Source organism: Cuculus canorus, chromosome 15 (genome assembly GCF_017976375.1).
Source record: "Cuculus canorus isolate bCucCan1 chromosome 15, bCucCan1.pri, whole genome shotgun sequence".
NCBI classification, from domain to species: domain Eukaryota; kingdom Metazoa; phylum Chordata; class Aves; order Cuculiformes; family Cuculidae; genus Cuculus; species Cuculus canorus.
This window is the reverse complement of record NC_071415.1, coordinates 676,842-693,173: the sequence shown is the minus strand read 5'-3', so window position 1 is coordinate 693,173 and position 16,332 is coordinate 676,842. Positions and strand designations below refer to the sequence as shown.

At 58.9% G+C, this 16,332-nt stretch overlaps 3 protein-coding genes across 3 annotated transcripts; all 3 read left to right on the top strand.

Moving 5' to 3' along the window:
• Nucleotides 1-1,094: 1,094 nt before the first annotated feature.
• LOC128853719 (deoxyribonuclease-1-like) lies at nucleotides 1,095-5,012 on the top strand. Its single transcript, XM_054080641.1, has 9 exons — nucleotides 1,095-1,201; nucleotides 2,070-2,217; nucleotides 2,696-2,784; nucleotides 2,951-3,034; nucleotides 3,174-3,271; nucleotides 3,810-3,919; nucleotides 4,215-4,372; nucleotides 4,451-4,547; nucleotides 4,791-5,012. The coding sequence occupies exons 1-9, from the start codon at nucleotides 1,113-1,115 to the stop codon at nucleotides 4,839-4,841; spliced, it is 924 nt and encodes a 307-aa protein (XP_053936616.1). The 5' UTR covers nucleotides 1,095-1,112; the 3' UTR covers nucleotides 4,842-5,012.
• Nucleotides 5,013-6,413: 1,401 nt separating this feature from the next.
• On the top strand, nucleotides 6,414-10,309 carry LOC128853717 (deoxyribonuclease-1-like). The gene is made up of 9 exons (XM_054080638.1): nucleotides 6,414-6,506; nucleotides 7,361-7,508; nucleotides 7,987-8,075; nucleotides 8,242-8,325; nucleotides 8,465-8,562; nucleotides 9,101-9,210; nucleotides 9,506-9,663; nucleotides 9,742-9,838; nucleotides 10,082-10,309. Exons 1-9 carry the CDS (start codon nucleotides 6,418-6,420, stop codon nucleotides 10,130-10,132), a joined length of 924 nt encoding a protein of 307 aa, XP_053936613.1. The 5' UTR covers nucleotides 6,414-6,417; the 3' UTR covers nucleotides 10,133-10,309.
• Nucleotides 10,310-11,748: 1,439 nt separating this feature from the next.
• Nucleotides 11,749-15,697, top strand: LOC128853718 (deoxyribonuclease-1-like). The gene is made up of 9 exons (XM_054080640.1): nucleotides 11,749-11,813; nucleotides 12,758-12,905; nucleotides 13,384-13,472; nucleotides 13,639-13,722; nucleotides 13,862-13,959; nucleotides 14,498-14,607; nucleotides 14,902-15,059; nucleotides 15,138-15,234; nucleotides 15,478-15,697. Exons 2-9 carry the CDS (start codon nucleotides 12,759-12,761, stop codon nucleotides 15,526-15,528), a joined length of 834 nt encoding a protein of 277 aa, XP_053936615.1. The 5' UTR covers nucleotides 11,749-11,813; nucleotide 12,758; the 3' UTR covers nucleotides 15,529-15,697.
• The last annotated feature ends 635 nt before the right edge of the window (nucleotides 15,698-16,332 follow it).

The window sequence follows — 16,332 nt, the reverse complement described above, 5'->3', positions numbered from 1 at the left end:
GATTTAAACTGGACATCAGGAAGATATTCTCCCCACGGGGAGGCAGTGGGGGTGTTCCAGGCCAGGCTGGATAGCACTGAGCCTCTGATCCAGTGGGAGGTGTCCCTGCCCACGGCAGGGGTCGAACTGGATGGGCTTTAAGGTCCCTTCCAACCCAAACCATTACATAGTTCTGCAATAATTATCTGGTAACAAACATCTTTAGAGTTGCAGCAGTTCATTTCCTTGCAACAGTTCTTTTGTGTTGCGATATTCTGCAGAAATTCACTGGAAGCCCCACCCGAGCACTGGCCTGAACAAAGGTCATAAGTGCTGTGACAGATGGGGTGAACTGGCAGCAGAAGTGAGGCCTGGCTGGGGGGGTGGGGGACGGACATGGCATGGGGAGCCCTGGTTCAGGGGGGTCATGTCCCAGGAGCCTTGATTCTAGGAATACACACGCCCATTTGCGGGGTCAAGACCAGGCCTTGATCGCATTGTGAGAAGCAGCTGCAAATCCTATCCCTGCTCTGCCAGGGACTCGCCCCAGGGGAGAGGGCAGCACCCCCAGCCCCTAAGGAGCCCCTGCACCTTAGGGACCCTGCAGAGGCCTCCTGGGAAACAGCAGCTGCCTTGAGAGGCCAGGGAGCACCGGGACGTCTGCCAAGGGCGCTGGAGCAAGGCTGGGGGAGCTGCGGGAGCATGTGGGCTGGGGGGCTGCCACCTGCGGCACCTCTTGGGGACAGTCTGGCAATGGGCTCTGCGGTAGGACCCGGTGGGTTTCAGGATGAGGGGCTGTCGTCCAGCCCTGCACCTCACTCTGCCATCCTCGGCACGCTCGCCTGGAACTGGCTTGTGGGCAGAGTGGGGTACAGGATGGGAACGCTTGGTGTTGGTGAAATAAACACTTTGTGAGAGAAATTGTAGCTGGTCATGCATGAGAGCTGCCCGTGTCTCCGGTTTGGGGAACTGCTCTTCTCCATGAGAGGACTCGGGAAGTCACCTCACCAATCTCTTCCTGGCAATGTTATCAATGCAGACACATTGTCAGGCTCAGCTGCAGTGAGAGGTGTCGAAATTTCTTGAAAAGACCTTCATTTCCGTGATACATGCCATGTGGAATCCATGATAACATGAGATCACTCGGCAAGGTGAGCATGTCCCTCCCTATAAATGCAAGTGCAGCTCCTTCCCCTTCCAGAGACTTTGGACGACACCAAAGGTAGGTCCTGCTCGACGCTCCTACTGCGCCCCAGGTCCTCCCCTCTCCAACTTCACATTCTCTGTCTCAGCTTAATTGTGCCGAGAGTTTCTGTGGGGCTGATCCCGGCACAGCTGATGAGCATCGCCCAGGATGGATCCGCTCCTCCAGAGGTGCCTCTGATGGGGAGGCATCAGGGGCTGCTGCATCCCCTGAGAGCGGGGTTGACTCGAGGGGCTTTGGGCAGTTTGTGGCGTGACCAAATCGTAGCGTTCCCCAATCGTGGTAGCAGGGAATTGTTGCGTTCTCAATTGGAGAGACTGGAAGTGTTTGCAACTGTAGTGAGGATGCAAAGGGGGAAAGGTGAGAACTGAATCAGAGCAGCAGCCCCAGAAGAAAAAATGATGCTGGGGCAGCGAGCCCTTCCCCGGGGCAGGCTTTGGCTGTGCCGAAAGGGCAGGCTTTGGCTGTTTGGTGCTCCTCTCTTGTGAGGGCTGCTGGGGAGCCGGGTGCTCAGGGCACCTGGGCTTGAGCAGCGCTCACAGCCCAACTGCTGGTGAAATATCACCCCGTGGAACAGGCAGAGCTGGATGTCGGTGGGGCTGGATACCCCAGGTGAGGGTGCTCTGTAGTGCCGGAGGGGGATCCATCCCCTGCTCTGTCCCAGCTTGGCTGCTGCTGGGTCTTTTGTGTCTCAGCAGACCCAGGCTGTGGCTGTGTGGCTGGACAAGGGTTCACCATCCCTGGGTCCTGGTGTTTCACTGTAGAAGAGACGCCTCCCAGGGAAACGAGTACGGCCAGTGGGAATACCCTGGTCCCCCCTCATTTTCTGTGCCAAGTCCCCCTCCCAGGCAGGGGGCTGAGCCCATCCCTGCCCCTCTGCACGCAGGATGGCGGCCTCGAAGCGGGTGCTGTTGCTGCTGGTTGCAGCTCTCCTGCTGCACGTGGCTGTTGCACTGAGGATCAGCGCCTTCAACATCAAGCAATTTGGGGAGGCAAAGATGGAAAAAAAGGAAGTCGCAGATATCATCGTCGAAGTGAGTGCTGGGGGTCAGAAACATTCTTGATGGCTCTCTGGTCTCAGGGATGCAGCCAGCTGGGGCAGTCAGACACTCGCTCTACAGGCATCCATGTATCCAATGTGCCCATCCATGGAGGTACCCACCCTCCTGTTCCCCCATCTCCATCAGCAACCTTGGGCTATCTCCACTCTTACTGGTCCTCTGCCAGGGACAGGTGATGGTTGGTGCTGCCCAGGTTCCTCACTCACAGCAGCCAGAAAGCGAGGAGCTGCTGGGACGGGAGGTAACAGACAAATGGGTTTTAGAAGGCACTGTGTCACCCCAGTGTCCTTCCAAGCCAGAGGACACCAGCAGAGGAGCTCCATTCCTGGCTGTCAGATGCCTGTCTGCCTGTTACCAGCCTGGGAGCTTCCACGGCCCAGTCTAGGCACCCATAGGTCCCCCAAGAACAGTTCTTGGGCAAGGATGACCAGCTCTGAGCTTGTTCCCCCAGATCCTGAAGAAGTACGACATCAGCGTGGTGCAGGAGGTCCGGGACAGCAGACTGGTCGCCGTGAATAAGCTCATGGCTGAGCTCAACAGGTGACCTCAATGGCACAGGGCAGAGGGTGCCTGCAAATGGGATGCTGGGACAGTTCCTGGCTGGTGTCTTGTCATGTTGGCCCACCTCTGACTTGGCCGGAGTGAGAGTGCTGAGTGATGGTGGGCACCAGGATCCTCCTCTCATCCTCCCCTCTCTCACTCTCAGTGGACCCACAGCCTTGTACAGCTATATTTCAAGTGATCCCCTGGGCTGGACCACCTACAAGGAGCGGTACCTCTTCATCTACAGGTAAGGGAAGCTGCCAGAGTCTGGTTTTCCCTCTGTCACCTACTGTCCCACTGCTGGCCCCTGAAGGGAGATGGGTTTATCTGGGGACCCTTTCTGTGTCAGGAGAAGTGACAGGGGCCACCCCACTCTCCTCCCTCAGGTCGGACAAAGTCTCCGTGCTGGACAGCTACCAGATCCTGAACCAGAGTGCCTTCAGCAGAGGACCTTTCATCGTCAAGTTCTCCTCGCAAACCACGCGTGAGCAGAGCTGATGCATGGCAGCCCCTTCACCTCTTGCATGGTGTCCAACATCCCAGCACCCGCTAAATGCCATTTACGCCGTATCCCACCACCTGCTTTCTCTGCATCTCCCAACCTCTGCCAGCTCCCAACCTCTACCTTTTACCACCATACATCATCTCCCGTCACGTCCCATTTCCCACCTCGTCCCATCTCCTAACCCCGTACCATCACATCCCCCTCCCCGGCAGCTCCCCAGGGCACACACACTCTCCCATCTCTCTCGCACCCCCATTTCCTTCCCCAAACCGCAGTCACTTGGGAAGAAGGATGGGAAACAAGCAGCAAACCCCAGGCACGTGCAGGGGGCTGTGGGTCTCTGCTGCAAATCCCAGGCTGGAGGACAGGCAGATGACAGAAAGCCAACGCACCCTTTCCCTTCAGCAGCTTTTCCCTGCTGGCAGCTGGGGCTTGGCCCAGGGTGGTCTCCTGGGGTTCCCGCTCCCGAGCCGGGTGCAGCACCCGAGCCGGGAGCTGATGGCTCCCTGTCTGACAGAGGTGAAGGAATTTGTGATGGTGCCCCTGCACTCCAAGCCCGCCGATGCGGTAAAAGAGATCGACGCGCTCTATGATGTGTACACCGATCTCACTGAAAACTCAAATAACGTAAGCGGCGTTGGGGAGCTCGGCTCCTGCCCGGGGCAGCCGGGCGGTCTGGGGTATGGGCACCGCACATCCCGGCACCCATCCTGGGGTGGATGTGTCCCATGGGAGACCTTTCACAGCCGGCAGAGTGGGGGCCACCCTGGCCATGTCTGGGCACGGAGCTGCTGGGCGGTACTGCTGCCATTACTGGCGGGTGTCCTCCTGTGCCGGAGAGACCCAGGGGGGGCGGTGGGATTTAGGGAGCCCTTGGTACCCGTGTGGTCCGTGGGCAGAGACACAGCACGCTGCCCTGCAGGACGTCCTCTTCCTGGGCGACTTCAATGCCGGCTGCAGCTACGTGAAAGATGCTGACTGGCCCAAAATCCGCCTGCGCACCAATGTATCTTGTGACTGGCTCATCACGGACAACGATGATACCACTGTAACTGCTACCTCACACTGCCCCTATGACCGGTGGGTGATGTGGTGGTGGCACAGGGCCTGGCACGGGGGGTCCTGGAGGGCACTAACACCCCTGTGATGCCTCTGCAGCATCGTCGCCTGTGGCACTGTACTGCGCCAAAACATCACGCCCAACTCTGCCAAAATCTACAACTTTGAGTTGGCTTTTGGCCTCACTAACAAGAAGGTGAGTGAGGGGCTGGGGCACACAAGCCCGCAGGACCGAGGATCCCACCCTCGAGTGTGTCTGGGTCCCTGCTCCCCAAAACGCTGCTAAGGGCACCTCAGCCCCAACCTCTGCTCTGATGCTCCTCCATCCTGGAGTCTGGTTTCAGTTTTGGCGTCAGAGCAGAACATTTTTTCCCAGCCATGACAGTGATGGCAGCTCCAGATGAGCTCAGCCGCCTCTCTGCTTTCCCCACACACACAGGCTTTGGAAGTCAGTGACCATTTCCCAGTGGAGGTGACCCTGAAACCCTGAGGAGTCCGTCCTCACGCCGGTGGCTACCAGGATGCCCCATCATACACCCATGTCCCTCGTCGAGTCTGCGCTGCAGGAGCACCAGCCAAGCTGTCCGGCATCTCTGCAATAGCTGCTCTTTGGGGTCTTGCGGGTGTGGGATCCTTTCTGCTTCCATTAAAAATGAGCATTTTCTGGTCCTTGCAGCTCTGCATGTAGAGTCCCTTCCTTTCCCCCAGCAGCCCCCTGCACCTGACCCCCCTGTCCCTGTCCCCATCCCAGGACAGCCCCTCCGGGGGATGCCGGCACAGCACCAGGGGACACCAGGCTCATCTGGTGACTGGCTGTGAGGATGCCAAACCCACAGAGCTGGGGCACAGCAAGTGCTGGGGGGACAGCTATGCCGGTGCAGGGGATGCCGGCTCTGCCAGCGCTGCTCTGGAGATCCGAGTCTCCTGTGGGGCTGCTTTAGGTGCCAGCTGTGGCTGCTCTGGAGGACAAGAGGGGATACTGTGGAGGTTTGCAGCCACCCCCTCTTGCTGAGGCTGGTGCTGCTCAGCCTGCCTCACCCAGACACCCCCGTAGTCCCTTCTCTCCCCTCTAATCACACCATCTCAATCACCTAAATTAGCGCCATCGTCCTTCAGCTCCTGCGTGGCTGCCGTGCCCCATGCTGTGACGGAGGCCCACAGCCCCCCCAAGCGCCGTGTGCCCACCCAGCCCCACCAGGATAAGGCAGCCCGATGGAACCCATTGACTGAGAGCCTTTGAGCCCAGGCAGGACCTTCCCTTGTGAACCCGTGCTGGCTGGGCCCTGGGACTGTCTTGTCTTGAGGGGTTGTTCAGCAGCTCCCAGAAGAACTTCTTGGGCTGGAGAGGGGGAGAGCCTGGAGCTGGGGAGCTGGGACTGGGGTGAGAGCCTGGAACAGGGAATGGGGAGAGCCTGGAGTCTGGGGAAACTCGGCCTGAAGGGGGAATGGCTCAGGGGGAGTCTCCAGCTTGGCAAAAGCCTGGCCCTGGGGCTGGCACTTGGGTGTCTTGGCCCAGGGGGCGCTCAGGTCTGAATGGATCTTGGCTGAGGAGGGTCTGTGCCTGGAGACGTCACATCACGGGGGGAGCCTGGCTCTGGGGGAGTCATGGCATGGGGAGCCCTGGTTCGGGAAAGCCCACGGACCCCAGAGCCCAGAATTTGGGGAGCCAGACACCTGCTCAGGGGTCAAAGCAACCCCCAACTTCCCCCCGCCCCCCAACCTCAGGGACCCTGCAGAGATTTCCTGGGAAATAGCAGCTGCCTCGGCACGCTTGCCTGGAACTGGCTTGTGGGCAGAGTGGGGTGCAGGATGGGAACACTTGGTGTTGGTGAAATAAACACTTTGTGAGAGAAATTGTAGCTGGTCATGCGTGAGAGCTGCCTGCGTCTCCAGCTTGGGGAAGTGCTCTTCTCCATGAGAGGACTCGGGAAGTCACCCCGCCAATCTCTTCCTGGCAATGTTATCAATGCAGACACATTGTCAGGCTCAGCTGCAGTGGGAGGTGTCGAAATTTCTTGAGAAGACCTTCATTTCCGTGATACATGCCATGTGGAATCCGTGATAGCATGAGATCACTTGGCAAGGTGAGTGTGTCCCTCCCTATAAATGCAAGTGCAGCTCCTTCCCCTTCCAGAGACTTTGGACGACACCAAAGGTAGGTCCTGCTCGACGCTCCTACTGCGCCCCAGGTCCTCCCCTCTCCAACTTCACATTCTCTGTCTCAGCTTAATTGTGCCGAGAGTTTCTGTGGGGCTGATCCCGGCACAGCTGATGAGCATCGCCCAGGATGGATCCGCTCCTCCAGAGGTGCCTCTGATGGAGAGGCGTCGGGGGCTGCTGCATCCCCTGAGAGCGGGGTTGACTCGAGGGGCTTTGGGCAGTTTGTGGCGTGACCAAATCGTAGCGTTCCCCAATCGTGGTAGCAGGGAATTGTTGCGTTCTCAATTGGAGAGACTGGAAGTGTTTGCAACTGTAGTGAGGATGCAAAGGGGGAAAGGTGAGAACTGAATCAGAGAAGCAGCCCCAGAAGAAAAAGCGATGCTGGGGCAGCGAGCCCTTCCCTGGGGCAGGCTTTGGCTGTGCCGAAAGGGCAGGCTTTGGCTGTTTGGTGCTCCTCTCTTGTGAGGGCTGCTGGGGAGCCGGGTGCTCAGGGCACCTGGGCTTGGGCAGCGCTCACAGCCCATCTGCTGGTGAAATATGTGGAACAGGCAGAGCTGGATGTCGGTGGGGCTGGATACCCCAGGTGAGGGTGCTCTGTAGTGCCGGAGGGGGATCCATCCCCTGCTCTGTCCCAGCTTGGCTGCTGCTGGGTCTTTTGTGTCTCAGCAGACCCAGGCTGTGGCTGTGTGGCTGGACAAGGGTTCACCATCCCTGGGTACTGGTGTTTCACTGCAGAAACCCAGGGAAACCAGTATGGCCAGTGGGAATACCCTGGTCCCCCCTCATTTTCTGTGCCAAGTCCCCCTCCCAGGCAGGGGGCTGAGCCCATCCCTGCCCCTCTGCACGCAGGATGGCGGCCTCGAAGCGGGTGCTGTTGCTGCTGGTTGCAGCTCTCCTGCTGCACGTGGCTGTTGCACTGAGGATCAGCGCCTTCAACATCAAGCAATTTGGGGAGGCAAAGATGGAAAAAAAGGAAGTCGCAGATATCATCGTCAAAGTGAGTGCTGGGGGTCAGAAACATTCTTGTTGGCTATCTGGTCTCGGGGATGCAGCCAGCTGGGGCAGTCAGACACTCGCTCTACAGGCATCCATCCATCCAATGTGCCCATCCATGGAGGCACCCACCCTCCTGTTCCCCCATCTCCATCAGCAACCTTGGGCTATCTCCACTCTTACTGGTCCTCTGCCAGGGACAGGTGATGGTTGATGCTGCCCAGGTTCCTCACTCACAGCAGCCAGAGAGCGAGGAGCTGCTGGGATGGGAGGTAACAGACAAATGGGTTTTAGAAGGCACTGTGTCACCCCAGTGTCCTTCCAAGCCAGAGGACACCAACAGAGGAGCTCCATTCCTGGCTGTCAGGTGCCTGCCTGCCTGTTACCAGCCTGGGAGCTTCCACGGCCCAGTCTAGGCACCCATGGGTCCCCCAAGAACAGTTCCTATCCAAGGATGACCAGCTCTGAGCTTGTTCCCCCAGATCCTGAAGCAGTACGACATCAGCGTGGTGCAGGAGGTCCGGGACAGCACACTGGTCGCCGTGAATAAGCTCATGGCTGAGCTCAACAGGTGACCTCAATGGCACAGGGCAGAGGGTGCCTGCAAATGGGATGCTGGGACAGTTCCTGGCTGGTGTCTTGTCATGTTGGCCCACCTCTGACTTGGCCGGAGTGAGAGTGCTGGGTGATGGTGGGCACCGGGAGCCTCCTCTCATCCTCCCCTCTCTCACTCTCAGTGGAACCACAGCCTTGTACAGCTTTATTTCAAGTGAACCCCTGGGCTGGACCACCTACAAGGAGCAGTACCTCTTCATCTACAGGTAAGGGAAGCTGCCAGGGTCTGGTTTTCCCTCTGTCACCTACTGTCCCCCTGCTGGCCCCTGAAGGGAGATGGGTTTATCTGGGGACCCTTTCTGTGTCAGGAGAAGTGACAGGGGCCACCCCACTCTCCTCCCTCAGGTCGGACAAAGTCTCCGTGCTGGAAACCAAACAGATCCTGAACCAGCGTGCCTTCAGCAGAGGGCCTTTCGTCGTCAAGTTCGCCTCGCAAACCACGGGTGCGCAGAGCTGATGCATGGCAGCCCCTTCACCTCTCGCATGGTGTCCAACATCCCAGCACCCGCTAAATGCCATTTACGCCGTATCCCACCACCTGCTTTCTCTGCATCTCCCAACCTCTGCCAGCTCCCAACCTCTACCATTTCCCATCATGTATCATCTCCCATCACGTCCCATTTCCCACCTCGTCCCATCTCCTAACCCCGTACCATCACTTCCCCCTCCCCGGCAGCTCCCCAGGACACACACACTCTCCCATCTCTCTTGCACCCCCATTTCCTTCCCCAAACCGCAGTCACTTGGGAAGAAGGATGGGAAACAGGCAGCAAACCCCAGGCACGTGCAGGGGGCTGTGGGTCTCTGCTGCAAATCCCAGGCTGGAGGACAGGCAGATGACAGAAAGCCAATGCACCCTTTCCCTTCAGCAGCTTTTCCCTGCTGGCAGCTGGGGCTTGGCCCGGGGTGGTCTCCTGGGGTTCCCGCTCCCGAGCCGGGTGCAGCACCCGAGCCGGGAGCTGATGGCTCCCTGTCTGGCAGAGGTGAAGGAATTTGTGATAGTGCCCCTGCACTCCAAGCCCACCGATGCGGTAAAAGAGATCGACGCGCTCTATGATGTGTACACCGATCTCACTGAAAAGTCAAGTAATGTAAGCGGCGTTGGGGAGCTCGGCTCCTGCCCGGGGCAGCCGGGCGGTCTGGGGTATGGGCACCGCACATCCCGGCACCCATCCTGGGGTGGACGTGTCCCACGGGAGACCTTTCACAGCCGGCAGAGTGGGGGCCACCCTGGCCATGCATGGGCACGGAGCTGCTGGGCAGCACTGCTGCCATTACTGGCGGGTGTCCTCCTGTGCCGGAGAGACCCAGGGGGGGCGGTGGGATTTAGGGAGCCCTTGGTACCCGTGTGGTCCGTGGGCAGAGACACAGCACGCTGCCCTGCAGAACATCCTCCTCGTGGGCGACTTCAACGCTGGCTGCACCTACGTGAAAGATGCTGACTGGTCCAAAATCCGCCTGCGCACCAGAGCACCTTGTGACTGGCTCATCACGGACGAAGATGATACCACTGTAACTGCTACCACACACTGCCCCTATGACCGGTGGGTGATGTGGTGGTGGCACAGGGCCTGGCACGGGGGGTCCTGGAGGGCACTAACACCCCTGTGATGCCTCTGCAGCATCGTCGCCTGTGGCACCGCATTGCGCCAAGACATCAAGCCCGACTCTGCCAAAATCTACAACTTTGAGTTGGCTTTTGGCCTCACTAACAAGAAGGTGAGTGAGGGGCTGGGGCACACAAGCCCGCAGGACCCAGGATCCCACTCTCGAGTGTGGCTGGGTCCCTGCTCCCCAAAACGCTGCTAAGGGCACCTCAGCCCCAACCTCTGCTCTGATGCTCCTCCATCCTGGAGTCTGGTTTCAGTTTTGGCGTCAGAGCAGAACATTTTTTCCCAGCCATGACAGTGATGGCAGCTCCAGATGAGCTCAGCCGCCTCTCTGCTTTCCCCACACACACAGGCTTTGGAAGTCAGTGACCATTTCCCAGTGGAGGTGACCCTGAATCCCTGAGGAGTCCGTCCTCACACCGGTGGCTACCAGGATGCCCCATCATACACCCATGTCCCTCGTCGAGTCTGCGCTGCAGGAGCACCAGCCAAGCTGTCCGGCATCTCTGCAATAGCTGCTCTTTGGGGTCTTGCGGGTGTGGGATCCTTTCTGCTTCCATTAAAAATGAGCATTTTCTGGTCCTTGCAGCTCTGCATGTAGAGTCCCTTCCTTTCCCCCAGCAGCCCCCTGCGCCTGACCCCCCTGTCCCCATCCCAGGACAGCCCCTCGGGGGATGCCGGCACAGCACCAGGGGACACCAGGCTCATCTGGTGACTGGCTGTGAGGATGCCAAACCCGCAGAGCTGGGGCACAGCAAGTGCTGGGGGGACGGCTATGCCGGTGCAGGGGATGCCGGCTCTGCCAGCGCTGCTCTGGAGATCCGAGTCTCCTGTGGGGCTGCTTTAGGTGCCAGCTGTGGCTGCTCTGGAGGACAAGAGGGGATGCTGTGGAGGTTTGCAGCCACCCCCTCTTGCTGAGGCTGGTGCTGCTCAGCCTGCCTCACCCAGACACCCCGTTAGTCCCTTCTCTCCCCTCTAATCACACCATCTCAATCACGTAAATTAGCGCCATCGTCCTTCAGCTCCTGCGTGGCTGCTGTGCCCCATGCTGTGACGGAGGCCCACAGCCCCCCCAAGCGCCGTGTGCCCACCCAGCCCCACCAGGATAAGGCAGCCCGATGGAACCCATTGACTGAGAGCCTTTGAGCCCAGGCAGGACCTTCCCTTGTGAACCCGTGCTGGCTGGGCCCTGGGACTGTCTTGTCTTGAGGGGTTGTTCAGCAGCTCCCAGAAGAACTTCTTGGGCTGGAGAGGGGGAGAGCCTGGAGCTGGGGAGCTGGGACTGGGGTGAGAGCCTGGAACAGGGAATGGGGAGAGCCTGGAGTCTGGGGAAACTCGGCCTGAAGGGGGAATGGCTCAGGGGGAGTCTCCAGCTTGGCAAAAGCCTGGCCCTGGGGCTGGCACTTGGGTGTCTTGGCCCAGGGGGCGCTCAGGTCTGAATGGATCTTGGCTGAGGAGGGCCTGTGCCTGGAGACGTCACATCACGGGGGGAGCCTGGCTCTGGGGGAGTCATGGCATGGGGAGCCCTGGTTCGGGAAAGCCCACGGACCCCAGAGCCCAGAATTTGGGGAGCCAGACACCTGCTCAGGGGTCAAAGCACCCCCCAACTTCCCCCCCCGCCCCCCAACCTCAGGGACCCTGCAGAGATTTCCTGGGAAATAGCAGCTGCCTCGGCACGCTTGCCTGGAACTGGCTTGTGGGCAGAGTGGGGTGCAGGATGGGAACGCTTGGTGTTGGTGAAATAAACACTTTGTGAGAGAAATTGTAGCTGGTCATGCGTGAGAGCTGCCTGCGTCTCCAGCTTGGGGAAGTGCTCTTCTCCATGAGAGGACTCTGGAATTCACCTCGCCAATGTCTTGCTGGCAATTTTATCCATGCAGGCGCATTGTTAGGCTCAGCTGCGGTGGGAAGTGTTGACACATGTTGAAAAGCTGGTTTTTTTCACTGAAAAGACCTTCATTGCTGTGAAAAATGACATGTGGAGCCTGTGGCCTCGTGCAACCGCTTTGCAAGGTGAGTGTGTCCCTCCCTATAAATGCAAGTGCAGCTCCTTCCCCTTCCAGAGACTTCGGACGACACCAAAGGTAGGTCCTGCTCGATGCTCCTCCTGTGCCCCAGGTCTTCCCCTCTCCAACTTCGCATTCTCTGACTCAGCTTAATTCTGTGGGGCTGATCCCGGCACAGCTGATGAGCATCGCCCAGGATGGATCTGCTCCTCCAGAGGTGCCTCTGATGGAGAGGCGTCCGGGGTGCTGCATCCCCTGAGAGTGGGGTTGACTCGAGGGGCTTTGGGCAGTTTGTGGCGTGACCAAATCGTAACATTCCCCAATCGTGGTAGCAGGGAATTGTTGCGTTCTCAATTGGAGAGACTGGAAGTGTTTGCAACTGTAGTGAGGATGCAAAGGGGGAAAGGTGAGAACTGAATCAGAGCAGCTGCCCCAGAAGAAAAAATGATGCTGGGGCAGCGAGCCCTTCCCCGGGGCAGGCTTTGGCTGTGCTGAAAGCTGGGTTGTTTGGTGCTCCTCTCTTGTGAGGGCTGCTGGGGAGACGGGTGCTCGGGACACCTAGGCTTGGGCAGTGCTCACAGCCCATCTGCTGGTGAAATATCACCCCGTGGAACTTAGCGGCGCAGCAAGCACATCTCAAATGACTTTCCCCATGGTTTGGAGCCAACGCGCTCCTTGGTTGGGGTCGTGGGGACTCCAGGCTGGGTGAGGAGGGGCAGGGGCAGAGCTGGATGTCGGTGGGGCTGGATACCCCAGGTGAGGGTGCTCTGTAGTGCCGGAGGGGGATCCATCCCCTGCTCTGTCCCAGCTTGGCTGCTGCTGGGTCTTTTGTGTCTCAGCAGACCCAGGCTGTGGCTGTGTGGCTGGACAAGAGTTCACCATCCCTGGATACTGGTGTTTCACTGCAGAAACCCAGGGAAACCAGTATGGCCAGTGGGAATACCCTGGTCCCCCCTCATTTTCTGTGCCAAGTCCCCCTCCCAGGCAGGGGGCTGAGCCCATCCCTGCCCCTCTGCACGCAGGATGGCGGCCTCGAAGCGGGTGCTGTTGCTGCTGGTTGCAGCTCTCCTGCTGCACGTGGCTGTTGCACTGAGGATCAGCGCCTTCAACATCAAGCAATTTGGGGAGGCAAAGATGAAAAACACGGAAGTCGCAGATATCATCGTCAAAGTGAGTGCTGGGGGTCAGGAACATTCTTGTTGGCTATCTGGTCTCGGGGATGCAGCCAGCTGGGGCAGTCAGACACTCGCTCTACAGGCATCCATCCATCCAATGTGCCCATCCATGAAGGCACCCACCCTCCTGTTCCCCCATCTCCATCAGCAACCTTGGGCTATCTCCACTCTTACTGGTCCTCTGCCAGGGACAGGTGATGGTTGGTGCTGCCCAGGTTCCTCACTCACAGCAGCCAGAGAGCGAGGAGCTGCTGGGATGGGAGGTAACCGACAAATGGGTTTTAGAAGGCACTGTGTCACCCCAGTGTCCTTCCAAGCCAAAGGACACCAGCAGAGGAGCTCCATTCCTGGCTGTCAGGTGCCTGCCTGCCTGTTACCAGCCTGGGAGCCTCCACGGCCCAGTCTAGGCACCCATAGGTCCCCCAAGAACAGTTCCTATCCAAGGATGACCAGCTCTGAGCTTGTTCCCCCAGATCCTGAAGCAGTACGACATCACTGTGGTGCAGGAGGTCCGGGACAGCACACTGGTCGCCGTGAATAAGCTCATGGCTGAGCTCAACAGGTGACCTCAATGGCACAGGGCAGAGGGTGCCTGCAAATGGGATGCTGGGACAGTTCCTGGCTGGTGTCTTGTCATGTTGGCCCACCTCTGACTTGGCTGGAGTGAGAGTGCTGAGTGCTGGTGGGCACCGGGATCCTCCTCTCATCCTCCCCTCTCCCACTCTCAGTGGACCCACAGCCTTGTACAGCTATATTTCAAGTAATCCCCTGGGCTGGACCACCTACAAGGAGCAGTACCTCTTCATCTACAGGTAAGGGAAGCTGCCAGAGTCTGGTTTTCCCTCTGTCACCTACTGTCCCCCTGCTGGCCCCTGAAGGGAGATGGGTTTATCTGGGGACCCTTTCTGTGTCAGGAGAAGTGACAGGGGCCACACCACTCTCCTCCCTCAGGTCGGACAAAGTCTCCGTGCTGGAAACCAAACAGATCCTGAACCAGCGTGCCTTCAGCAGAGGACCTTTCATCGTCAAGTTCTCCTCGCAAACCACGCGTGAGCAGAGCTGATGCATGGCAGCCCCTTCACCTCTTGCATGGTGTCCAACATCCCAGCACCCGCTAAATGCCATTTACGCCGTATCCCACCACCTGCTTTCTCTGCATCTCCCAACCTCTGCCAGCTCCCAACCTCTACCTTTTACCACCATACGTCATCTCCCATCAAGTCCCATTTCCCACCTCGTCCCATCTCCTAACCCTGTACCATCACTTCCCCCTCCCCGGCAGCTCCCCAGGACACACACACTCTCCCATCTCTCTCGCACCCCCATTTCCTTCCCAAAACCGCAGTCACTTGGGAAGAAGGATGGGAAACAAGCAGCAAACCCCAGGCACGTGCAGGGGGCTGTGGGTCTCTGCTGCAAATCCCAGGCTGGAGGACAGGCAGATGACAGAAAGCCAACGCATCCTTTCCCTTCAGCAGCTTTTCCCTGCTGGCAGCTGGGGCTTGGCCCGGGGTGGTCTCCTGGGGTTCCCGCTCCCGAGCCGGGTGCAGCACCCGAGCCGGGAGCTGATGGCTCCCTGTCTGGCAGAGGTGAAGGAATTTGTGATAGTGCCCCTGCACTCCAAGCCCACCGATGCGGTAAAAGAGATCGACGCGCTCTATGATGTGTACACCGATCTCAGCCAAAACTCAAATGACGTAAGTGGCGTTGGGGAGCTCGGCTCCTGCCCGGGGCAGCCGGGCGGTCTGGGGTATGGGCACCGCACATCCCGGCACCCATCCTGGGGTGGACCTGTCCCACGGGAGACCTTTCACAGCCGGCAGAGTGGGGCCACCCTGGCCATGCATGGGCACGGAGCTGCTGGGCAGCACTGCTGCCATTACTGGCGGGTGTCTTCCTGTGCCGGAGAGACCCAGGGGGGGCGGTGGGATTTAGGGAGCCCTTGGTACCCGTGTGGTCCGTGGGCAGAGACACAGCACGCTGCCCTGCAGGACATCCTCTTCCTGGGCGACTTCAACGCTGGCTGCAGCTACGTGAAAGATGCTGACTGGCCCGAAATCCGCCTGCGCACCAGAGCACCTTGTGACTGGCTCATCACGGACAACGATGATACCACTGTAACTGCTACCACACACTGCCCCTATGACCGGTGGGTGATGTGGTGGTGGCACAGGGCCTGGCACGGGGGGTCCTGGAGGGCACTAACACCCCTGTGATGCCTCTGCAGCATCGTCGCCTGTGGCACTGCACTGCGCCAAAACATCACGCCCAACTCTGCCAAAATCTACAACTTTGAGTTGGCTTTTAACCTCAATAACAAGAAGGTGAGTGAGGGGCTGGGACACACAAGCCCGCAGGACCCAGGATCCCACTCTCGAGTGTGTCTGGGTCCCTGCTCCCCAAAACGCTGCTAAGGGCACCTCAGCCCCAACCTCTGCTCTGATGCTCCTCCATCCTGGAGTCTGGTTTCAGTTTTGGCGTCAGAGCAGAGAGTTCAGTCCCAGCCATGACAGTGATGGCAGCTCCAGATGAGCTCAGCCGCCTCTCTGCTTTCCCCACACACACAGGCTTTGGAAGTCAGTGACCATTTCCCAGTGGAGGTGACCCTGAATCCCTGAGGAGTCCGTCCTCACGCCGGTGGCTACCACGATGCCCCATCATACACCCATGTCCCTCGTCGAGTCTGCGCTGCAGGAGCACCAGCCAAGCTGTCCGGCATCTCTGCAATAGCTGCTCTTTGGGGTCTTGCGGATGTGGGATCCTTTCTGCTTCCATTAAAAATGAGCATTTTCTGGTCCTTGCAGCTCTGCATGTAGAGTCCCTTCCTTTCCCCCAGCAGCCCCCTGCGCCTGACCCCCCTGTCCCTGTCCCCATCCCAGGACAGCCCCTCCGGGGGATGCCGGCACAGCACCAGGGGCACCACGCTCATCCGGTGACTGGCTGTGAGGATGCCAAACGCATAGGACTGTAGAGAGCCTGGCAAGCCCTGGCACAAGCAGCCGTCTCCTCCCCAGCCACCCCCAGCAGCACCTGGCAAGGCCACCCGCTCTCCGAGCTGGGGGACAGCTGTGCCCGGGGGACAGCTGTGCCAGTGCAGGGGATGCCGGCACTGCTTGGGGAATCAGAGTCCGTAGTGCAGAGTCAATGCACTGATAGAGTCAATTTGAGTCAATCTGTGCAGGTTGAGATCTGCTTTGTGACTTTGAGAAGTCCCCTCTGATCGCACCTGAGCTTTGTCATGGTAAACTGCAGATTGAGATCTGTTTTGTGATTTTAGCAGCATCCAAAATCAATATTGGATTTGAGTGTAACCTGAGGGTGGTTTGCTGTCACTCTGGACTCACCAGGCAAATGTCCAAAAGAACCGCCCTCCCTGCATTCTGCTGAGTAGGTCGGTTGGGTCTGAGACATAAAACACAGGT

Bases quoted from the DNA above. Each gene is read 5' to 3' on its own strand.
- LOC128853719 (XM_054080641.1), top strand. From the start codon at position 1,113: ATGAGATCACTCGGCAAGGTGAGCATGTCCCTCCCTATAAATGCAAGT. The intron at 3,920-4,214 runs GTAAGCGGCGTT...GCTGCCCTGCAG, and splicing joins TCACTGAAAACTCAAATAAC to GACGTCCTCTTCCTGGGCGA. The intron at 4,548-4,790 runs GTGAGTGAGGGG...CCACACACACAG, and splicing joins TTGGCCTCACTAACAAGAAG to GCTTTGGAAGTCAGTGACCA.
- LOC128853717 (XM_054080638.1), top strand. From the start codon at position 6,418: ATGAGATCACTTGGCAAGGTGAGTGTGTCCCTCCCTATAAATGCAAGT. The intron at 6,507-7,360 runs GTAGGTCCTGCT...CTCTGCACGCAG, and splicing joins GACTTTGGACGACACCAAAG to GATGGCGGCCTCGAAGCGGG. The intron at 8,326-8,464 runs GTAAGGGAAGCT...CTCCTCCCTCAG, and splicing joins CAGTACCTCTTCATCTACAG to GTCGGACAAAGTCTCCGTGC.
- LOC128853718 (XM_054080640.1), top strand. From the start codon at position 12,759: ATGGCGGCCTCGAAGCGGGTGCTGTTGCTGCTGGTTGCAGCTCTCCTG. The intron at 13,473-13,638 runs GTGACCTCAATG...TCCCACTCTCAG, and splicing joins CTCATGGCTGAGCTCAACAG to TGGACCCACAGCCTTGTACA. The intron at 15,235-15,477 runs GTGAGTGAGGGG...CCACACACACAG, and splicing joins TTAACCTCAATAACAAGAAG to GCTTTGGAAGTCAGTGACCA.